Here is a 25,024-nt window from a genome sequence, read left to right as displayed (position 1 = left end):
GGGACGGCTAATAAAACAAGTCTGAACCCCTCAAGACCGAGCGCAGAATATTTACCAAAGCAAAGCAGCAAGGAGAGGAGAGAAAGAGTGCACCGAGACCGAGAGGCCATTTGACACCGGGGGCTCTGACCTTATCAATCAATTACTGCCCGTGGCTGGCGGCAGCTCTACAATTTACTCCCAAATTCACTCTTTATAGGCTCGTTTCTGAAGCTGACTCTTCTCCCCACCTCTGATGAGGCAGGCGAAAGAAACTCCCGATAGATATTAGTGCAGACGTGAACAGTGAGCAGTCGACTCGCCCTGACTGCTGTTAAGTAATGCAAGTCTATTTGAGGTAGCATGCCATGTAGGCCTAGTGCATATAGAAGAGATTCCAAACTGATTTTGGGTACAACTGGAATATATAGGCTTGTTTGCTTATTTACTAACCTTTAAAGGCGTAATTATTTCTAATAATTGACTGTTTGGCAGTGGGTCAAAATTGACATTGTGTGGTTTGTAGTCTATATAAAAAAAATCTAAACAACATGCTGTCCAAGGCCCATAATCGTTTTCTTGAGTTGTTTTGATAATTATAAATGGTGAAAATGGGCGATCTGATTGAACCCAAAACTAAAACGCAGCAGTAACAGTCACACTTGGATATGATAACAGTTTCAGGATACAATAACTAACTATATGCTTAAAGGTCTATGTAAAGCACATGCTAACTAGTTATATGTAAATCACATGTTAACTGTACTAATTTATTTTATCTGATGTTATAAAACAGTTTAATAAGTTGCAGTCCATTGACTATTAATTTGTTTCAAATTATGAATAAGGATTGCACTGTTAAAAATTCCTTACTTTTGCGCTAATGCAAATCGAAGTTATCTATTTAATATGCATGGTTGGATTAGTGTAATGTAATTAAAATAATATTATTTAAATTATCCCAACAGTAAAAAAAAAAGTACTTTAAATGTATTTTGAAAGTACTCTTGCTTTCGGTAACTACAATTCATTTCTTAAACTATTTCATTGCTTGGATTATGTCCCTCTGCTCTTTCGACACCGCGAGATGTATTGCTCTTTTATTTCTCTAATGGGACAAGGATTTGAAAGTACATATTTTCAGATAAAGGAAGTGGTACAGTTTTAACTCCACTACTCTGAACCAAGCCCCCTCCCAGTCTCAGCAATGTTTGGATATTGTCAAACAACTCAACTCAAAAAAAAAACACCAAGAGGTCAAGAAGTTACGGCCTTATAATAGCATGCGAAGTTGTTATTGATTGTGCTCGTGTTCAGTGAACTTGTAAAAGGCCCTTCGTTCTCTGATGGCATAATGTGTCATTGTAGCTTCACACAGTGTAGGCCTATCATCATTGTGGGGTAGAACACGGTTTAAATTATTCGAGATTTAGGCTAAATGACCAACATGGCTTTTCTTGACCATAAATCGGTATGGAAATAGTTGTAAATCACTTTGGTCCCATATATAATCTTTACAACAGTTCGCTCTCATACCCTAATGAAACTTAAGATGCAAAAAAAAAAAAGTAGTCTAAACAAACTCTGCAAGCTGCTGGGTTTTACTAACGTCTCCCTCCAAAGGAATAACAACGTAAACCCTTTTTTTGTCAAGGCAAGGCAAAATGCGATATGGACCTCTCTTTCTCTCTCTGTGTGTGTATGTATCTGTCTCTCTCTCTCCCTCTCACTGAAACACACACACATACGCACGCACGCACGCACACGCACACACACACACACACACACACACACACACACACACACACACTTCACTTCACCATCCCCCTCTTCCACCAACAGCCCAAAACATCAAGGGTCATTAATTGTGTTTTCTTTTCAAATCCTTTGTCACCGCAATTAACCGATTATGATCAGAAGGCTCCTTTAAATGGATTCCATGTGTGATAAGAAATGTATTACTTGTTTTCTGTCGCCTAGGAGTTATGGAAAAGATTCAAATGAGTAATTTGAATAGCCTCTGTTTGAAGGCTTTGATCTCGCCTGTTTCTGGAGCTTCATATCATCATTTGCGATGTGTTGCTGGCGTCTTGTGTATTGCATAAGGAACCACTCTTGAGTGATAGATCCGTGTATATTTGCCGTTGAAAATGATGTGAAATTGTGTCATCTGCATAATTACCCTCAAAGAACTCTGTAAAAAAACAGCCCTCGAGTCACTCTCGTGTGATTGTCCTCTTTTGCATGACCGAAACATTAGCCTACATGGGTTATATTATAAGAATAGAGACAAGTATAAATATATATTTTTAAATAATAAAAATAGGCCTATATTATTATTATTATTATTATTGCTATTATTATTATTACTATTAGTGATGATGATGGTGATCATTGTTATTATTACTATTATTATTATTATTCCTAGTAGTAGTAGTAGTAGTAGTAGTAGTAGTAATAGCAGTAGTAGTAGTAGTAGTAGTAGTAGTAGTAGTAATAGTAGTAGTAGTAGTAGTAGTAGTAGTAGTAATAGCAGTAGTAGTAGTAGTAGTGATGGTGTGGCTGCCCCAGTGTTTGGTGCATTTGATTCGTATATCCATCGTGTGTATGTTATAGAGTCAAGCAGAGAGGGCAGGTTATGGGACGCTATACGGTGTAGAGTGGAGGTAAGAGAGAGAGCTGTGAGTCTTAATGTTTTATGGCTATGCCAGTTTCCCGGGTCGGTGTGAAAGTGTTAAGTTAGTGCATATGTGTTTGATTGGGGTTATAAATAAGACGGAGTCCTAGGGGCCCTGACAGGTCCCGGGGATGAGACACGTGTCCGTCCGAACGCGGAGCGCCTCTGAGGGGACAGTAAATGGCAGATATGTCGTTCACACTCACACTTCCAACCACCTGCTTTTATATTATAACACAAAGAAAACACGAAAGTTGGCTGTTCCAATATTCGGCATTTCCATACACGTGTGACACTTGACACACGTCTTACACTAACTTCTTCACCTATTTTAGTTGAACTCATTCAGCTAACACATTCCTCCCTCAATCTGAAGGCAAATATCAATGTTGAGTTTCTCAGCTCAGCTGTGAAGTCTGGGCCCTCCGGTCTCTCTGCTGCAGGTTGGTGTGTGTGTCTGAGTGTTATTGACTGCTATGTAGTGATTACCATGCCGGTTGGATGGCATCAGCCACTCGCTGTAATTAATAACATCATAATCCAGGTTCGGTTGGGTGTCAAGATGCCAGCACGTTAAAGGGAAACACGGAGGTTCGGCACTGAGTTTATGGAAACAAGGCGTAGCCTTATAGTCTATATGAGAAATTATAGCAGCTATTATCCCTCCCAGACAATGATATCAGCTCCAAAAGGAGATTAAAGGTTTAAACAAGCAGGCCTACATAGACATAGACCTAGTTCTTGGAAACCGGATCTCATCGTCAAAACTAAACTGAGATTGATGAGATTTAATCTCGCTGTCAATATTGCTCTGAGATTTATCATATTCAAATAAACTGCAACAGCAATGCATAAGTCACCACTGCAGTTGTTTTGCAAACGATTAACAGACATATGATGGTACAAAGACGGGGATGTAATACGATTAGGGATGTTTCCTACATATTTTTATATATTGATTCATGGAATTTCAATTCTGACTCCCTTGCTTTGTTTTAATCCGAATTATTTACAAGAAAAAAATGGTTTTGTCAAATCAAGCGGATTTCTTAAAGGTAGCCTAATCTTTATGAGCGATAGTCTTGTAAAGATTATATTTTTTTCCTGGAAGGGAAGCCTTGGTACATACATACAAAATTAGATTTTATAAGATTGTTTTTAACAGGCCTAACCTGTTTACAAATAGCTATGGCTTTCCGTGCAACATGAATAACATCAGTGAATATTAAATAAATTAAACCACTTGCAACTATTATTATTATTGTTACTAATATTATTAGGCTATTATTATTATTATTGTTATTATTATCATCATCATCGTTATTTTATGACACTATTATTATTTACATCAACATTATTTGTGTTGTTGTTGTTCATGTAAAATATTTCTTTACCTCAATGTTTTAGTTTCCAGTGTATCACTATATATGTATATCCACCACAATACACAACGTGTTAATTACTTATCGTTACCATTGTTGACGCTAACACTTTGCATTCATTAACAGCGCAGGCGGTAATCACCCATGCAGCTTTTCATTTCTTGACAACTTTCTCTCTGAAGTCAAATAGTTACATACTAACTGTTTGATGTCCCAAATTAAAAGAGTGATTTGAGTCCGATCCGCTTGCCAATTGTTAGAAGCGTCCGCAACACCTCAAAACGGTGTAAGAAAACACAACTTGATCATAGACTTCTAGCATACGTGAGTCCAAATCACTCGATACGGGTAAACAACATACATTTCTTAGGTCTTTCTTTCCAGTGGACATGAGTCGTGGCTGCACATACGTGAGACACATGTATTAGAAGAAAACTGGAGACACTAGGCTTATGTGAAGTTAATCACTCAACAACATTGAAATATTTACTATTTGTGCAAATGACCACAAATTATGAATTAAAACTAAAATTGTGTAGGGCTGAGGCGAACAAATAACAAATAAATGATTGGCGAGCCATCAAGTGAGATTTGAAAACCATTCAAATAAGAGATCGCGACGTCAGTGCACTTATCCAGGGGAAATACAGGAGAGAGAGAGAGAGAGAGAGGCGCGCGCGGCAGAGCGAGAGTGTGTGTAGGGGGTGAGATTTGAGAAATGGGAGGGGCTTCTAAACGACTAGAAATGTCAATCAGAGCAAAGAGTCGCAATAATCTAAGGCAATCTGTAAGGACCTGACCTTAGTCCATCCAGATCAATAGGGAAGTGAAGGAGGAAGGCGCAATCGGATCGTTTACACTGGCTGTTTTTGAGGAAATATAGACTTCCCTTACACTTTGTTGTACTCACTGTAAAGTGGATATCGCAGTACGCACCGCGAGGGCGATTCCCTGCTTTTTGTGATTGCAGCAGACTTTTTTCTACGACCATGTCTTTCCCGCAGCTGGGATATCAGTACATCCGACCGATATACCCACCGGAGCGCCAGGGTATCAGCAACGCCCGAGCCGGGACGGAGTTGAGCCCGTCCGGGGCACTCTCAAACGTACTCTCAACTATGTATGGATCACCTTTCGCCGCAGCAGCACAGGGCTATGGAGCATTTCTGCCCTATTCAAACGATATATCAATTTTCAATCAATTGGTGAGTGCCTTTGTTTATTTATGCCTCTGGTTTCCTTCAATTGCTTTTCCCCCCATCCAGACTAAAAAAGAGAAAGGGTGAAGTGACGTTACGTTATTAAGACAATGATCCATTCAGGACTAAACAAGAAGACTCGTTGGTGAACTTTGTTATTGACTCCTTTTTTTGTAAATAGTTAAAGTAGCTAAAAAGTAGCACTATAACCGAAATGTCAGTCGAAATCCTATGTTTAGACCACTAGAAAATAAAGAAAACAACTGAAATCAAACGCAATATATTAAGTGTGGATACATGCATTTTGAAATACATAGAAATGTTTTGCAATTGGTAGTAAAGTGTTATAAATCAAATAGCTTTGTCGCGAACGGAAATCGTGCGTAACAAATAAAAATGTGTAACTTTTGCATATGGTAATGCTTTTGTTAGTCGTAAACGCAGAAATCACAGGTCCTATGTGAAGAAAGATAAATGTGGTGATAGTGGCTTTATATTGCATACATATTGCATATATCAGCCTATATGATTTGGTCTTATTTAACATAAAGCAGAATTTCATTTTGCAAACTTCATTAATCTATCATAATATCTCACATCCCATTGGGTCTCTGCTCTTTGTCTTTTAGGGTGCTCAGTATGAGTTGAAAGACAGTCCAGGCGTCCAAGGGCACCCAGGATTTGCCCACCATCACCCAGCGTTTTACCCATATGGCCAGTATCAGTTTGGTGACCCGTCCAGACCCAAAAATGCGACCAGGGAGAGCACGAGCACACTGAAGGCCTGGCTGAGCGAGCACCGTAAGAACCCCTACCCCACCAAGGGGGAGAAGATCATGCTGGCCATCATCACCAAAATGACCCTCACCCAAGTTTCCACCTGGTTCGCCAACGCCAGGAGGAGGCTAAAGAAGGAGAACAAGATGACCTGGACTCCCCGGAGCCGCACAGACGAAGAGGGAAATGTTTACAACAGTGATCACGAGGAGGGAGAGGAAGGGGACAAGAGGGAGGATGAGGAAGAGATTGATTTAGAAAATATCGACACGGAAAATATCGAGAATAAGGACGACTTGGATGATCAGGATGACCTACACGCTGATTTAAAATTAGATGGTAGAAGCGACTCTGAGATTTCAGACGGCTATGAGGATTTACAAGGGCCCGATCAGAGATTTCTGAAGGCTGTAGTGAAGGAGGGCAAAGACATTCACGTGGACCGGGTCGAGCACTTCCACCACCACCACCATCACTCTTTTGAAATTAAAGCCTCACAACCGAATGGCGAACAAGTGAAACTGAATCCTGTGTCCATCAACTCGCCCCCATCAGAAAACGCGGCCCCGGCCCAGAAGCCAAAGATTTGGTCTTTGGCGGAGACAGCAACAACTCCTGACAATCCCCGCAAATCTCCACAAATGAACGGCAGCAACACAGTTGGGACCGCGGCCCAGACCATAATCAGCCCTCACCACAGACTCATCTCTTGTCCTGTTGGAAAAATCCAGAACTGGACAAACCGAGCTTTTTCTGCCCACCAGCTCGCATTACTGAACTCTAACCATTACCTTGGACTGGCGAACCAAGCTTCGGCTAACGGGCTCGCCCTCTACAGCAGGCAGCAACACCAACACACGCAGGACAAGAGTCATAGCTCAGACACAGCCGTCACAGGTACATGTCACCAACACTGAGGCTGGCGAGCCTGACTCTATAACAAACTGTTCATTATTACTCTATGTCAGACTTTACTTATCCCTCTTTAACGCTATAGCCTACTTAAATAGGCCAGTTCTGAACAGACATTTTGAGGCCGTAAAGATGATCATAAAAAGTGTGTTTCCATGCTGTCGTTTATGTGACAGAATAAGGTGGCTTTGAAGCTTTGAACTGGGGGAATACAGACAGGGGTGGTCGAAATAAAAGGCCAAAGTCGTTGGTTTTTAATGTTATTATCAGCTGGTTTATTGTGAGAATGGATTATTATTCATGTCCAAAAATGATTTTTAAATTCAGCAGTTGGCCCCATATTTCTTTGTCACATACCTACTTCAGTATTGTACGTGCTTGTATTTAACCCGTGACTGAGGTGAAGATTCCCAGGCAGTAAAATAAAGTATAGACTAAATTCACTGCGACAGTGCTGTGCTCTAGTTATAGACGGGGAAATGAATGCATTTTTTACATGTATTTTATTGCCATTATTATTTCAGAGAGATCTAGTGCCTTGGAAGCAGAGAAAAAGTTGTTAAAAACAGCCTTCCACCCAGTTCATAGACGGTAAGAGACTGTCATCTTTATTTTATTTGGATATATTATTTTTTATGCACATCCTATTTTATCGTTGACTACCACATTTACTCAATCTGTAGCCCTTGTGTCGTGTTTGTAGGACATCGAATAGATGGATTCCTCTGTGCTTGTGTTATTTCGGTTAGGCCTCAAAATTATATTTGCATATTTGTCATGCAAAAACCCCAGATCAAATTTACCACATTTGTTTTATAACCGGCTCTCATTTTTCAAAAGCAATCTTCACTTTATATCACTTTACCTTTCAAGCAATTCATTACCTTGCAATTGTAGGTTATTATTATTTCCCCTTTGCTGAGTGTATTTCTTTTCTTGACCCGTGTGTTGCAGGCCTCAGAATCAACTCGAGGCAGCGGTGGTTCTATCAGCTCTCGCCTCCTCCTAGACTTTGACATTTGCTCTTTCTTTTTATGATTTTATTTTAATCTGTTGTAAGGAATGTAAAATAAGAATAATACATCTGTGTATACTTACCTTGTAAGCATGTCCTGTGTAAACCTGCTAACGTAATAATGTATGAACCAGTAGTCTGTGAGTTTTCTTTTTCTTTTTGTAAGTTCTGTGAGGATTTGATGTTCAAAATGTTTTGTATATAAAGTTAAGAAAATGTACATACTTGTGAACCAAATTGTACAAGAAAGTCTATATTTTGGCTAATAAATGAACTGCTGCAACTTTATTCAAATCGCTTGTGATTTTTGGGAAGATGTTTGTCTGATGATTGTTTTGTGAAAGGAGAATTAGTTGTTGTGGGCGTTAGATGTTACGAATTAGATTTTGAAGTGGTGCAGAATTGCAGTGCTTTGCTTTTTGTGTGTGTGTCTGTCTGCGTGGCCTACGGCGAATAGGCTTCATCATACTTGGTTGTGATAAGTAAATATTCTAGCAGGATTTGAGGCCTTTTCATATGCGGGATTTAAGTGTAATTAGCTGATTATTGCATCGTACATTTGGATATTAATGTTCTGGGATTATCCTTATTGAGGCGTAACAGCCGAATTAAAATGAATAATTCTTTCATTAAATTTCGTATGAAAATTGTATGGCATATGAAGAGAAATGATGTAGGCCTACTGACCATTTGAATATTTGGATGGAACTATTTTGGACTGAGAGGTTAAACATCGTATAGGCTGGCTATGTGTATATGGGCTGTGGTGTTGTGTGTACGATGCAATCTCAGTTCGCGTGTAATATTTGTGTTAGGCCTACTACATGTTTTTTTTTTTAATGCATCTTGAACTTGGTCAGCCGTATTGGGCTGCACTGCTAACCATATGCCACCAATACATTGTGATATCATTTATTTATGTTTGTTTCAACATCTAAGAAATGTACATGTCAGAAGCGTTGTGAGATAAAGTTTATGTAAAGTTGGAGTTGGAGCTCCCTCTACAGTCAAATCTAGTTACCATCGCCGATTCTGCGGTCTGGAAAAGACAGGGATAGGGATATTTTAACCTAAATCACAACTTTGTATTGTAATTATTAATATGTAATCAAGCCATTGAACAATTATTTTCATATAGGTCCATCGTAAAAGCGTTTGTCATGGTTTGGCATGCATTAAAATACAACCTTCTTCAGCGTTACACTCAATTGACCTAAAATGGTTAAAGGATATGATAATTGCATTCTTAACAATTAATAGATCAATATTTTTTTATATGACCTTTATTTGTACATATTAACTTGGGAAATGTTCCTGCTGCATAAACACCTATCTTAATAAACAGGCCACATAAAACAATATAAAATAAATGGGGTGCATATTCACATAATTCGTTGTTTCAGTATCCTTTAATTTAGTTTGTTCCCCCTCTCGGTTTACTTCACTTCACAAAAAGTATTAAACGTTTAAATTGTATATTTCAACCGCCTCTTCAAAATGGTTGAAAGTTGTTATAGGCCTATGACCATTTACCCAACTTGTCAAGGAAAGAAAAAAACAGACTAGGCCTACTGCAAAAAAAATAAACAAGAAAAAACATTTCATCCTATCAAATTTGCGACATGTTTACAGTCAATTGTGCAGTGAAATTAAGCGCAGATTTCGAAATAGAAACGAAATAAGTGACACTTTTGTAGAATTATGAATGTGTTTGAATTAGCCAATTAAATAGTCTTCTTCAAAAACCTACATCGTTTTTTCTAGACAATAGAAGAATACAGACAATATGGCTTCAAATTGTATGGGGAGCCCCAGATTTCCTTTTTCACTCTTTGTTGAAGTAAAAAAAAATAAAAAATCATACAAATGGCGCATTCTGTCACACATTCTACCAATTGAGCGCGTTTTGGGTTGATTGGCCAATGTAGAGCAGGACCGCTTTGTTTTCAGGGCTCGCTCTGGGATGGTTACATAGCAGCGCAACACAACAGACAGAAAAGCCCAACATTTCCAACGGACATTCGAGGCTGTGCTTAGAGACCCAGCCGGGGGAGAACACTTTGGACCGGGGCTTGGTATTCTACTAAGTAGGCTGGCCTTCTCGCGCTCCTCTCACCATGCTGCCTTCCTGTCCAATCAATTATCTTCCTGAGAGCCCTCTATCTAACTGCGCGCGCACTATGCATATTCATAAGTCACAGCGGCTAGTTGTGACACTGATTGATGTAATCATTTTTCTGGTTTGTGTCCGCTTTCACTCGGAAACGCACCAGCACAACGAGCTCTGGCTGCACCGCGCGGCGCAGGAAGTAACACAGAGCGAGTGACCAGCATTCGCCTATTACCGATGACCCACTTAAAACACATAGCACAGGTCACGAGAGAGAACGCGCTTCCCATACCAATAAATATGCCCAAAGATGTCTAGGTTGTTCAAATTAACTCTAGCCCACAATGAAACTTAAACCCACAGTATAAAAGTACATCATATTTGATACATTTAAATGTAACCAAAATATACAGTATCACACTTCATCTCAGAATCAGGCACTGTTTATTAAGTATTCAAATGTAGTCAAATTGACAGAATAGATTGACATGATATTACATAATTTTTCATCATAAACAGGCATTACAAATAATTTTTCCTGTCAGTGATAATACTTGCAGTGGAATAATAAACTATAAAGAACCCCCACAATTCTCTCCCTTCCAACTCACACATACACTTGTGTGCGCACGTTCATTACGATCATAAATATTGATGATGATTTCCTCAGTGTTCTGGGGGGATGTTAGTTGACAAGGGAGCTTCTGGAACAATCTCTCTTGATCATGAGAATTCAATCGGAATGCTACTGAAGGGACAGCGATCGTTGTTCAGAGTGCAGAGGGCCTCTTCTGATTCGTGCATGAAATTAGGGATTACAATTCCTCAGTACAAACAAACTAATCATGCCTGTGTCTATGCCGCCATACGTGTCCAACCTGCTCCGGGTTGAACAGAGCAAATGGAATGCATTAGCTAACATTTCGCTCAGAGCGACACACCACAGCGCATGCAAGGGCCATTTCCAGCGGAGCACGGTGTGTCACTCATTTCCCCGCGTTAAGTGGATGTCCTCGTGCCTATTGAGCAATAATCAACACTGACTCCTCTTTTTATTTCCTCGCTCCCAGCGATGTTAAATACTCTGACTGATTGATTCGCCAGAGAGTATGGTTTAATAGCACAACGGATAAAAAAGGAAAGGCAACACACATTTACGGATGGACACCTTGCTTGTGCGCATTTATACACAGAAAATAACAAGACAAAGAACAGCTATATGGTCAAAACGAACATAATTTTTACAAAAAGCAGTGTCCTTAATATAAATGTAGTAGTGCAGATATCATCTTCACGAGGTATATGAAATGTGACAATAAACAGAAATACACATACACATTTTTGTTTTTATAGACAAGTTTATTCTCGTGCTTGTTGGGCAGTTTTATTTTGCATTATAAAGTGAGAGTGATCTGAGGTGAGCCTCATGCACCAAGGCTGTGGGAAACCCAGTTCCTATTGACAAGCTGCAAATAAATGGCATTTCAGTCCATCACTAATCACATGTCCTTTGTTGGCCTGAGTGCTGCTCACATCCAGCATCAATGAATTAAGACAGAGGTACATAGCTACGCCCTGCGAAAAAAGGAATGTATTGTAAAAACAGATTTTGAGGGGGGGGAATCCAAGATAGAAGATAGAATCATGAAAAGGAAATCTAATCTGTAATTCTGAGCTGTGCATTGATCCAGAGAGGAGGGTGGACAGACAGGACGGATGGATCGGACGCACGGACGCGGTAGTGCCAGGTTGGACGGTGTAGTAGTGGGGCCGGTGGAGGGGCCTGGCCAGGCAGCCAATGGAGCCATCAGAGAGAGATGGAGGACCCATGTGAATGGAGAGAACGAGAACAGAGGAGTAAATAAACAGAAGAAGGGGCCAGAGGTGCCCTGTGAAAGAGAAGGCATGCCCAAATAAAGAGGGTCAGCCTTGTGTTTTCACCTCATCCTCCCCTTCTGTCACTGCGACCCTCGTCCCCCTCTGTCCCCTGTCCCCTCACGCCACACCCCCTCCTGACACAGAGACGGACAAATGTCATCTCCTTTGTGGCCCCAGTCCAGCTTTGAAGAGGACCACTTTCTTTGTCCAGTGAGCTAATCCCTTTATGAGGCACTGCTGATATTCCCTGTCCCCTACAACACGCACGCACGCACACACACACACACACACACACACACACACACACACACACACACACACACACACACACACACACACACACACACACACACACACACACACACACACACACACACACACACACACACACACACACACACACACACACACACACACACACACACACACACACACTGCGCCCAGCAGGCCCAGAGGGCTGCCCTTTAAAACCCACCCATCCTGGGTGTTAGTCTGTGACCACAGGAGAAGAGATCATCTCAGAGAGAACACATGTCCCACCACAACGATATATCTCTGGTACACAGGGTTACAGGCCTTCCCACACCAGTCCAACTTGTTATTGAGTTTACTTTACACATTGGATTTGAAAAGAGCTATACAGAAAAGCTCTCTCTGTACTCTGTCAAAGATGTGGACGTGCAACTCATGTGCCCCAATGTATGTTTTATAGCCCATATTTATTATTAACTGTGGAAGTGGTGCACAAACAGGTTAAGGAATGGCCAGTGAGAGAGAGAGTAAAGAGGTTTGTTCTGTTTTCCCCAGGCCTACTATAGAGGACAAAAGGCCGGGATGGAGTGAAATTCTCTTGGGCCAGAGCGGGAGAGAGGGAGGGCACCGATTTCATGCCTATTGTTGATGGGGGTTAGAAAGAGGAATTCTTTCACTGAATCCGAAAGGCAACAAGTGGGGAATGTGGGACAGGCGGACAGAGGGAGAGGCGTCTAGGCTTTTGCCGTTCACCCATCTGAAAGATTGTGCTTTTCTCAGCCCCCTTCAGACTCATCCCTCAGCCTCGCCCAAGTTACAGGGCAATTATGGAAATGCAGCTTTGAAGCAGAGCACTGCTCTCTTTATGTTCTTCCCCCTGACAAAGCAAAGGGCTCGGGCTTTTTTATACCACCCCTCTATAAAACATGCTTCTGCCCTACCATGCATATGTTCTGACTTTCTCCTTTTTGTCACTCAATGGAGTTGCATCTGTTGGTAAAGATTCAACCAAAGACTGGAATAAAGAATGAAATGTAGATGTATGATAGTATTCCTGAAAGTGTTTTTGTTAGCTTGTTTATGGGGGTAGTATATTGTTAAATTCCCGACTTTATCATATGGGTCTGTTGAAAGAGTTTGTTGACTATTGAAGATGAGTCGAGAGCTGGTGTATAAAATGTCTCGCTCGCTTTCCGGCCTCATTGCTCTGTGGAAGAGCTGCATGGTTTTACCAGCAGAACAGACAGAGAGAAGGGCAAAGAGAGAGAGAGAGAGAGAGAGAGAGAGAGAGAGAGAGAGAGAGAGAGAGAGAGAGAGAGAGAGAGAGAGAGATCTCCGCTCTCCACCCTCTCCTCACACGTCACTAACAGAGGCCTAGCAACCAGCCACAATACTCTTTCTCAGCTTTGTACATTAGTCAGCGGTGTAGCACAGAATTTAGCCGCACGGTGCGAACTAATAAGACACATTTTCTTCTGCTTTTGAGATGATCACAGGGGAGTGAGGTCTCTAGCAGGGCGAAGGGAGAGGCTCTCCGCACACAGCGGAGGCCTTGTACGACAGCACCTTTACACCCCCAACACATCTAACACATGCCAATACTGGCCCTTTCACTCATCACTGTTAATGAGAGGACATATTTTGGACGTTTCCAATATTTGTACAGACTTCATACATTGCATACAGGCCCCTTTATTCACAATCACATGCAGGCACTGACACTGGTTATGTTCCAAGTCACATCCTATTCCCTATGTAGTGCACTAGTTTTGACCAGGGCCCTATACTACTTTTGACCCATAGAGCTCTGGTCGAAAGTAGTGCACTTTTTAGGGAATAGGGTGCCATTTGGGATGCACATACTGTCTAGTCTCCTAGATGTAGAAGGACAAGATGAAAACTCCTTGAGTCTCTAGCACGTGATTGGCTGGATAGTGGCTGGTAAAGGGAACTTAATAAATTCTTCCTCCTTGGAACACTGTCAAACAAGTCCTTTCTTACATCTTGCCATGAATACATTACAGACTGTGTGTGATTGATTAGAGACCCTCTGGAGAGGGTGAACCGATGAACCCACTCCCTCGGCTTGATTAATAGACTTTATTAAGAGACTGAGCTCCTTTTTAATAATGGTAATGTGATAGGGAGAGAACCCACTACTATCACTACTCTGGTTTCTCTCCTTCTCCTTCTCGGTTTCTCTCCTTCTCCTTCTCGGTTTCTCTCCTTCTCTTTCTCGGTTGCGCTCCAAATGGCACCCTATTCCCTATATAGTGCACTTTTGACCCAAGAAAGTAGTGCACTACATAGGGAATAGGGTGCCATTTTGGGATGCAGCCCTCCTCTCCTTCCTCTCTCTTCTTTGATCCATATCCCTGTATACATTGCATTATATCCATTCATTCCCAGCATCTCCATCAAGCCATATCCATCACATGGCTATCAGCAATGCACAGTGGACTTTGGAATTTTTCCACTTTGCACACAGAGCAGGAACACAATGGGTTTCTATTTTGTCTTTTGTGTCTCTCACGCTGCACAATATGAAAGCATTAAAAAGTCAATTGTTTTTTGTATCTTTTGCAAACAGTCTCTCTTGGCAATTTGGAAGGCAGGATTAATGTTGTGTACTTCTCCACATGCAGTTAACAGCCAAATTAGAATGACTCAATAGTGGGTTCATAAAACGTTCTTGATCGTCAATATATCATAACTGAAATGATGGTTTTATTGCTCTGCACCTCGGTGGCAGAACTGGTTATCAGTGTTATGACACAGCACAGATTGTTTGTGTAGTGTGTGTGTGTGTGTGTGTGTGTGTGTGTGTGTGTGTGTGTGTGTGTGTGTGTGTGTGCCAATCAGAGCGAAAGAGATCACCACAGAGGGAGAGTATTTAGGCTCACTCTACAGACAGACAACAAGCTGATGATCAGCCTGCCAGTACAGTATAGTGTGGGGGTGGCAAGGCAGTTGGTTGGGTACAGGTCTTAACTTCCTACCAGGAAGCTAGTCAGCCAATAGCCACCCAGTCAGTGCTCCACTGCTTATCAGTGTGACTGAAACAAGAGAGCAGTGCTACGGTACAGGGCAAGCCAGGCCAGCCAGGGGACACACACAGACACCACCACTTATCAACATAGCTAAATGTTGCAATACACGACTGTGATGTCGGTGATTTATTCAAACAGTGATACTACTGATAGGGTCATTCACAGCCACCACATTCCAGCTCTGACCAAGACAGGTTATGTTTGTTTTACTGAGGCAATCTAGACAGCCACATCCAGGGGATGACATCACTGCCTAGCCTAGCCTAGCCTAGCATAGCATAGCATAGCCTAGCCTAGCCATGCAGCAAACAGTGTGTGTTGACCTGTGTGTGTCTATCTGTGTGTGTGTGTGTGTGTGTGTGTGTGTGTGTGTGTGTGTGTGTGTGTGTGTGTGTGTGTGTGTGTGTGTATGTATGTGTGTGCTGCTTGCTTGTTGTTTACGTGGGCAGGCAGTAGGTCGATACTGCAGGTGTGAGGCCTTAGCTGTATAATGATGATGCCTACAAACGTTGGAGATGTAAACTCAGGTTATTGATCTCCAACCCTTCAATACGGTGAGGAGTCTAACAGACAGAATCACACTCTTCCATGTCTGACTGTCTGTTTATGCACCCATGGCCAGTCTTCAGTCTAGTTCAAATACTATTTGGGACTTTTCTATTGGTTCCTTTGCAGCAGAAAAGACCAATCAAGCACCGTATTTGAAATTGTTTAAAATAGTAATTGAGCCCTGCTCTGGTCCACTCTGAGAGGAGAGGATGAGAGAGTAGTAGACAAGAGGAGAGGACAGGAGGCAAAAAGCACTCCATTCTTCCCAACTTCTCTCTTTGTGCTTAGATAAACTTGTTGTCAGGCACATTGTGGCCCACTCCATGTGACACCTCACTCTGATAATGGCATTGCCATGCAAATGACAGAGGGTGAGAGAGCAGCGACACCAATTGTGTGTGTGTTTTGTTTGTGTGTTTTGTGTGTACAATTTATGCGTCCGTTTTTTCGTGCATGTGTGTGTGTGTATTTCAGAATGAAAGGGTGTATGACAGAACTATTCAACAGTGCGAGGGGTGCTTTGTGTACAATGAACATATTGAGGAATGTTCTACGTTTGAAGGGAGTTATCAGTACTGATTATCCAACCAAACCAAACTTAATTCATCATGCTAATTTGTGCTGAAATGGGTTGTTGTGCGCTGCTGGAGCTGGGGTTGGATCATAACACCCCTCACACTGCCAGTCAGAGACTGAGTCCCAAATGACACCCTATTCCCTATAGAGTTCACTACTTTTGACCACTATATAGGGAGTAGGGTTTAATTTGGGGACGCAACCAGACAGACTGGAAGAGGGAGGTTGGGGTTCTTTTCGGAAGTGGCAGAAGAAGAAGCGCATGGGCGAGCCGGGCAGCGCCCCATGAATGTTCCCCCTCCATCCCCAGCTGAGAGCCTCCTCTCTGGGCTTTGTCTCGCAGGGAGAAGAGGGCACAATGAAGTGGCGCTCTCAGAAACTTGGAGGGGTGGGTGCTGTGTCACTTTGTCCTCCCTCTGAAGGGGTAGTGAGTACGTGCCGCCCTCTCTGTTGTCATGCTAAGACCACAGCACCACTCACTGGAACTGTATCCCCAGTATCCCCCATTCACATACAGCCCAGCTCAACCCACATCACACTCACACAGTACAGGGAAGGAGAGAAACATGGAGGACATTCAATTTCCTTCTCTAATACTCCATGCTTCCTCAAAGACAAAAGCTTGAGTATTCCTCAAAGAAATTATCTCTGCTCCCATGCAGGAGCCATGGAAAGGAAACGCTTGGTTAGTTGATGAAGAGGAGGGGTTAGGAGTTTGGACCTTCAGGTCCTATGGGACCATCACAATCTTCATAGCGTAGCCTAGTTTTCCTCTGGGATTGACCATGGGAAAAGGCATGTCTAATGTCATTTCACAGGTAGATAAAGCAGGTAATTGGAGAGTAATTGCCAGTAATAACAGATAGCTCTCAGAAATCCCCTGAGACATATCTTTTTCTTCTCTTCAATTTTCCAATGAAGATCCGCTGTAAATTTAGCTATGCAGGCTAACGAAATATACAAACTCTGACCTGTGACCTTTGTACTCTAGTTTGAAGGTCACGGCTCTCCTTTACATACACAGATGAGGTCCTCTATCCGGAAATGATAAGACAAACAACAGAGAAGAGGTAAGGTCAGCGAGTTAAAGCAACAGCTGAGATGACAGTTAATTGGCCGAGGGCGGTTGTAACTGTCATCTATTTCCCCCAGGCTGACGAGTCTGACAGGAGAACCTCCCCTGGCCTCTGCCTCTGCCTCTGCCTCTGCCTCTGCCTCTATTTCTCTCTCTCTCTCTCTCTCTATCTCTCTCTCTCCTCTCCTCTCCTCTCCCCCCACTCCAACAAGCATCTTCACTCATCAGCTGTCTTTCTCCCATAGTTCAACCAGTGGACATGCAGGGGGGAAATTATTATATTTATATTACTTATAAATGTGATTATTATTTCATTATCCTAATCATAGTGTATCTCATTGCGATACACAATAAACACTGTGATAAATGGGAAAGTCATGAATCACGGATGTGTAGACGTACAACCTGGCTATGAATCGATTGTCAGAAGTGGTCCTGTTATAGTGAAAGGTCTCTTATCCTACCAGTATGGGACCCTTCCAACCACTGTGCAAAGGACAGGCTGACTGAGAGAGCACCGATAAGCTGGTGTGTATGTATCATCCAATTCACTCTAATGGGTTGTTTAGTCCTCTCTATGTCAGTCACAGGTATTAGTGATACATGGAAAATGGCCGACTGAGGCAGGGACATATCTATGTAGAATAGTGGGGATTGGTGAAGCTCTCTGCCTCGCCTGCGTGTCTGAGACAGAGCGAGAGAGACGTAGAGAGACGGAGGAGTGATGGTTTTTGCAGAGTTTGTCTGTCTGCCTGTCTGCCTGTCTGATTTAGCAGGGCCTGGTCCCCGGTCTGGTCCTGGCTACGGTGCGGTGTGAGAGAGATTGTGTGTGAGGGAGATAATGGTCCTTTGTCCACGCCACTCAGTACTCCACTGGCACACAGCTGGCACACAGCTGGCCATCTCTTACCCCCCCCCCCGTCCTGGCACGCTACAGAATGCCAGACATACAGTGTAAAGGAATAGGGGTAGAGTGGGTTAAGAGAGAAAAACATTAGTGTTAATGTGGAGGAGGAGATGGAAGGAGGACACGGCACAGGGGCCTCCTGCTGCCCCCAGGATCCATCTGCAGGTCTGCAGGACACGGCAGGAGGAGATCCGTTAGTGACGGACAGGTGTTCCTCAGCAGATAGCCAATGACGTTGATTAAGGCAGGCCCCGCACCTCTCTGATTCAGAGGGGTTGGGTTAAATGCAGAAGACACATTTAGGTTGAATGCATTCAGATGTGTAACTGACTAGAAATAATACTCTTTAGGCCAACAACTCCCTCTTTAATTGTTTTATTTTTATTTCACCTTTATTTAACCAGGTAGGCCAGTTGAGAACAAGTTCTCATTTACAGCTGCGACCTGGCCAAGATATAGCAAAGCAATGCAACACAGACAACACAGAGTTACACATGGGATAAACAAATGTACAGTTAATAACACAACAGAAAAGTCTATATACAATGTGTGCAAATGTAGTAAGATTAGGGAGGTAATGCAATAAATAAGCCATAGAGGCGAAATAATTACAATTTAGCAATTAAACACTGGAGTGATAGATGTGCAGAAGATGAATGTGCAAGTAGAGATACTGGGGTGCAAAGGAGCAAAAAATAATAATAACAAAAATGGGGATGAGGTAGTTGGGTGGGCTGTTTACAGATGGGCTATGTACAGGTGCAATGATCGGTAAGCTGCTCTGACAGCTGATGCTTAAAGTTAGTGAGGGAGATATAAGTCTCCAGCTTCAGTGATTTTTGCAATTCGTTCCAGTCATTGGCAGCAGAGAACTGTAAGGAAAGGCAGCCAAAATAGGAGTTGGTTTTGGGGGTGACCAGTGAAATATACCTGCTGGAGCGCATGCTATGGGTGGGTGCTGCTATGGTGACCAGTGAGCTGAGATAAGGTGGGGCTTTACCTAGCAAAGACTTGTAGATGACCTGGAGCCAGTGGGTTTGGCAACGAATATGAAGCGAGGGCCAGCCAAAGAGAGCATACAGGTCGCAGTGGTGGGTAGTATACAGTGGGGCAAAAAAGTATTTAGTCAGCCACCAATTGTGCAAGTTCTCCCACTTAAAACGATGAGAGAGGCCTGTAATTTTCATCATAGGTACACTTCAACTATGACAGACAAAATGAGAAAAAAATTCCAGAAAATCACATTGTAGGATTTTTAATGAATTGATTAGCAAATTATGGTGGAAAATAAGTATTTGGTCAATAACAAAAGTTGATCTCAATACTTTGTTATATACCCTTTGTTGGCAATGACACAGGTCAAACATTTTCTGTAAGTCTTCACAAGGTTTTCACACACTGTTGCTGGTATTTTGGCCCATTCCTCCATGCAGATCTCCTCTAGAGCAGTGATGTTTTGGGGCTGTCGCTGGGCAACACGGACTTTCAACTCCCTCCAAAGATTTTCTATGGGGTTGAGATCTGGAGACTGGCTAGGCCACTCCAGGACCTTGAAATGCTTCTTACGAAGCCACTCCTTCGTTGCCCGGGCGGTGTGTTTGGAATCATTGTCATGCTGAAAGACCCAGCCACGTTTCATCTTCAATGCCCTTGCTGATGGAAGGAGGTTTTCACTCAAAATCTCACGATACATGGCCCCATTCATTCTTTCCTTTACACGGATCAGTCGTCCTGGTCCCTTTGCAGAAAAACAGCCCCAAAGCATGATGTTTCCACCCCCATGCTTCACAGTAGGTATGGTGTTCTTTGGATGCAACTCAGCATTCTTTGTCCTCCAAACACGACGAGTTGAGTTTTTACCAAAGAGTTCTATTTTGGTTTCATCTGACCATATGACATTCTCATAATCCTCTTCTGGATCATCCAAATGCTCTCTAGCAAACTTCAGACGGGCCTGGACATGTACTGGCTTAAGCAGGGGGACACGTCTGGCACTGCAAGATTTGAGTCCCTGGTGGCGTAGTGTGTTACTGATGGTAGGCTTTGTTACTTTGGTCCCAGCTCTCTGCAGGTCATTCACTAGGTCCCACCGTGTGGTTCTGGGATTTTTGCTCACCGTTCTTGTGATCATTTTGACCCCACGGGGTGAGATCTTGCGTGGAGCCCCAGATCGAGGGAGATTATCAGTGGTCTTGTATGTCTTCCATTTCCTAATAATTGCTCCCACAGTTGATTTCTTCAAAACAAGCTGCTTACCTATTGCAGATTCAGTCTTCCCAGCCTGGTGCAGGTCTACAATTTTGTTTCTGGTGTCCTTTGACAGCTCTTTGGTCTTGGCCATAATGGAGTTTGGAGTGTGACTGTTTGAGGTTGTGGACAGGTCTCTTTTATACTGATAACAAGTTCAAACAGGTGCCATTAATACAGGTAACGAGTGAAGGACAGAGGAGCCTCTTAAAGAAGAAGTTACAGGTCTGTGAGAGCCAGAAATCTTGCTTGTTTGTAGGTGACCAAATACTTATTTTCCACCATAATTTGCAAATAAATTCATTAAAAATCCTACAATGTGATTTTCTGGATTTTCTTTCTCATTTTGTCTGTCATATTTGACATGTACCTATGATGAAAATTACAGGCCTCTCTTATCTTTTTAAGTGGGAGAACTTGCACAATTGGTGGCTGACTAAATACTTTTTTGCCCCACTGTATGGGGTTTTGGTGACAAAACGGATGGCACTGTGATAGACTGCATCCAATTTGCTGAGTAGAGTGTTGGAGGCTACTTTATAAATGACATCGCTGAAGTCAAGGATCGGTAGGATGGTCAGTTTTACGAGGGTATGTTTGGCAGCATGAGTGAAGGATGCTTTGTTTGCGAAATAGGAAGCCGATTCTAGATTTAATTTTGGATTGGAGATGCTTAATGTGAGTCTGGAAGGAGAGTTTACAGTCTAACCAGACACCTAGCTATTTGTAGTTGTCCACATATTCTAAGTCAGAACCGTCCAGAGTAGTGATGCTAGGTGGGCGGGCGGGTGCGGGCAGAGATCGATTGAAGAGCATGCATTTATTTTTACTTGCATTAAGAGCAGTTGAAGGCCACAGAAGGAGTGTTGTATGGCATTGAGGCTCGTCTGGAAGTTTGTTAACACAGTGTCCAAAGAAGGGCCAGAAGTATACAGAATGGTGTCGACTGCGTAGAGGTGGATCAGAGAATAACCAGCAGCAAAAGCGACATCATTGATGTATACAGAGAAAAGAGTCAGCCTGAGAATTTAACCCTGTGGCACCCCCATAGAGACTGCCAGAGGTCCGGACAACAGGCCCTCCGATTTGACACACTGAACTCTATCTGAGAAGTAGTTGGTGAACAAGGCGAGGCAGCCATTTGAGAGACCAAGGCTGTTGAGTCTGCCGATAAGAATACGGTGATCGACCGAGTCGAAAGCCTTGGCCAGGTCGATAAATACGGCTGCACAGTATTGTCTTTTATCGATGCCGGTTATGATATCGTTTAGGACCTTGAGCGTGGCTGAGGTGCACCCATGACCAGCTCGGCAACCAGATTGTATAGCGGAGAAGGTACGGTTGGATTCGAAATGATCGGTGATCTATTTGTTAACTTGGCTTTCAAAGACTTTAGTAAGGCAGGGTAGTATAGATATAGGTCTGTAACAGTTTGGGTCTAGAGTGTCACCCCCTTTGAAGAGGGGGATGACTGTGGCAGCTTTCCAATCTTTAGGGATCTCAGACGATATGAAAGAGAGGTTGAACACAGCTAGTAATAGGGGTTGCAACAATTGCAGCGGATAATTTTAGAAAGAGAAGTTCCAGATTGTCTAGCCCAGCTGATTTGTAGGGGTCCAGATTTTGCAGCTCTTTCAGAACATCAGCTATATGGATTTGGGTGAAGGAGAAATGGGGAGGCTTGGGCAAGTTGCTGTGGGGGGTGCAGAGCTGTTGACCGGGGTAGGGGTAGCCAGGTGGAAAGCATGGCCAGCCGTAGAAAAATGCTTACTGAAATTCTCGATTATCTAGATTTATCGGTGGTGCCAGTGTTTCCTAGCCTCAGTGCAGTGGGCAGCTGGGAGGAGTTAGTCTTATTCTCCATGGACTTTACAGTGTCCCAGAACTTTTTGGAGTTTGTGCTACAGGATACAATTTTCTGTTTGAAAAAGCTAGCCATTTCTTTCCTAACTGCCTGTGTGTATTGGTTCCTAACTTCCCTGAAAGGTTGCATATCATAGGGGCTATTCGATGCTAATGCAGTACGCCACAGGATGTTTTTGTGCTGGTCAAGGGCAGTCAGGTCTGGAGTAAACCAGGGCTATATCTGTTGTTAGTTCTACATTTTTTAAAGGGGCATGCTTATTTAAGATGGTGAAGAAAGCACTTTTAAAGAATAACCAGGCATCCTCTACTGACGGAATGAGGTCAATATTCTTCCAGGATTCCCGGGCCAGGTTGATTAGAAAGGCCTGCTCGCTGAAGTGTTTTAGGGAGCGTTTGACAGTGATGAGGCGTGGTTTTTTGACCACGGACCCATTACAAACGCAGACAATGAGGCAGTGATCGCTGAGATCCTGTTTGAAGACAGCAGAGGTGTATTTGGAGGGCAGGTTGGTCAGGATGATTTCTATGAGGGTGCCCATGTTTACTGATTTAGGGTTGTACCTGGTAGGTTCCATGATAATTTGTGTGAGATTGAGGGCATCTAGCTTAGATTGTAGGACTGCCGGGGAGTTAATCATATCCCAGTTTAGGTCCCCTAACAGTACAAACTCTGAAGATAAATGGGGGCAATTAATTCAAATATGGTGTCCAGGGCACAGCTGGGGGCTGAGGGGGGTCTATAACAAGCGGCAACATTGAGAGATTTGTTTCTGGAAAGGTGGATTTTTTAAAGTGGAAGCTCGAACTCTTTGGGCACAAACCTGGATGGCATGACAGAACTCTGCAGGCTATCTCTGCAGTAGATCGCAACTCCACCCCCTTTGGCCGTTCTATCTTGGCGGAAAATGTTGTAGTTGGGGATGGACATTTCAGAATTTTTGGTGGCCTTCCTAAGCCAGGATTCAGACACGGCTAGGACATCAGGGTTGGCGGAGTGTGCTAAAGCAGTGAATAAAACAAACTTACGGAGGAGGCTTCTGATGTTAACATGCATGAAAACAAGGCTTTTACGGTTACAGAAGTCAACAAATGATTGCACTTGGGGAATAGGAGTGGAACTGGAGGCTACAGGGCCTGGCTTAACATCTACATCACCAGAGGAACAGAGGAGGAGTCCTTATAGCTAAAGGCTATAAGGACTGGTCGTCTAGTGCATTGGGGACAGAGAATAAAAGGAGCAGATTTCTGGTCGTGGTAGAATAGATTCAAGGCATAATGTACAGACAAGGGTATGGTAGGATGTGAGTACAGTGGATGTAAACCTAGGCGTTGAGTGACAATGAGAGAGGTTTCGTCTCTGGAGGGACAAACAAATTAAGCCAGGTGAGGTCTCTGCATGTGTGTGGGGTGGGACGAAATCGCTATCTAAGACATTTTGAGTGGGACTGAAGGCTCTACTGTGAAATAAAACAGTAAAAACTATCCAAGACAGCAGTAGACAAGGCATATTGACATTAGAGAGAGGCATAAAGCAATCACAGGTGTAGATCGGGAGAGCTAAGACAACAACGGGTAAATGGTGATGAATGGGCAGAGTGGATCAGTTAGCTACATACAGGACCTGAGTTCGAGGCTGGGGCTGACAGGTAAACAAAATGAGGTACCGTGTTATTGAAACAGTCCAGGGGGCATCAGCAGTGTAGCCAAGTGATCATAGGCTCAAAAGAGCAGCAATAGGTGAGTCAGGGTGCTGTTCGGTAGTCACTACTACTCTAGGCAAGGAGGGGACACAGCGATCAGAAAAGCTAGTGGGCCGGGGCTAGTAGATGGTTCCTCGCTGACATTGTAACAGAATAGCCTGTTGAGACCACATCGGGCGATCACGTCGGCAGTCCAGTCGTGATGGATCGGTGGGGCTCCGTGTCGACAATAAAGGGTCCAGGCCAATTGGCAAAGGAGGAATTGTAGCCTTAGAATTAGCTGGTATATGGGCCTAGCTCGAGGCTAGCTCAAGGCTAGCTTCGAGACAGAGGCGTTAGCTAACAGTAGCCACTCGTTTGCAGCTATCTTGCTGCGATGATCCGGAGTAATGATCTGGTGTAATGATCCAGAGCGGCAGGAATCCGGTGATATGGTAGAGAGAAGCAGTCCGATATGCTCTGGGTTGATATCGCGCTGTGCAGACTGGCAGGTGTTGTCCGAGCTAAGGCTGGCTGACGACAGGGAAAAAAGGCGAGGACCGCTAGCCTTGGCTAACAAAGACTAGTAGCTAGTTAGCTGGCTAGCTCCTGATGGAAGTTCCAGTTATAAGGAATAAAAATAGCAGATTCGTACCACATTGGGTGAGGCGGGTTGCAGGAAAGTATACTGCTCAAAAAAATAAAGGGAACACTTAAACAACACAATGTAACTCCAAGTCAATCACACTTCTGTGAAATCAAACTGTCCACTTAGGAAGCAACACTGATTGTCAATAAATGTCACATGCTGTTGTGCAAATGGAATAGACAACAGGTGGAAATTATAGGCAATTAGCAAGACACCCCCAATAAAGGAGTGGTTCTGCAGGTGGT

The 25,024-nt window shown here is 43.1% G+C and overlaps 1 protein-coding gene across 2 annotated transcripts; it reads left to right on the top strand.

Annotated features, from left to right (window-relative positions):
• The first annotated feature begins 4,792 nt into the window (after positions 1 to 4,792).
• LOC106598380 (iroquois-class homeodomain protein irx-3) lies at positions 4,793 to 8,229 on the top strand. 2 transcript variants are annotated; one of them, XM_045689312.1, is made up of 4 exons: positions 4,793 to 5,243; positions 5,867 to 6,911; positions 7,451 to 7,517; positions 7,881 to 8,229. In XM_045689312.1, the coding sequence occupies exons 1-4, from the start codon at positions 5,028 to 5,030 to the stop codon at positions 7,933 to 7,935; spliced, it is 1,383 nt and encodes a 460-aa protein (XP_045545268.1). In that variant the 5' UTR covers positions 4,793 to 5,027; the 3' UTR covers positions 7,936 to 8,229. The 2 variants fall into 2 exon arrangements, with proteins under 2 accessions (XP_045545268.1, XP_045545269.1); XM_045689313.1 differs by lacking the exon at positions 7,451 to 7,517.
• The last annotated feature ends 16,795 nt before the right edge of the window (positions 8,230 to 25,024 follow it).

Source organism: Salmo salar, chromosome ssa11 (genome assembly GCF_905237065.1).
Source record: "Salmo salar chromosome ssa11, Ssal_v3.1, whole genome shotgun sequence".
NCBI classification, from domain to species: domain Eukaryota; kingdom Metazoa; phylum Chordata; class Actinopteri; order Salmoniformes; family Salmonidae; genus Salmo; species Salmo salar.
The sequence above is the reverse complement of the archived record's forward strand: the minus strand, read 5'-3'. Positions and strand labels throughout refer to the sequence as shown.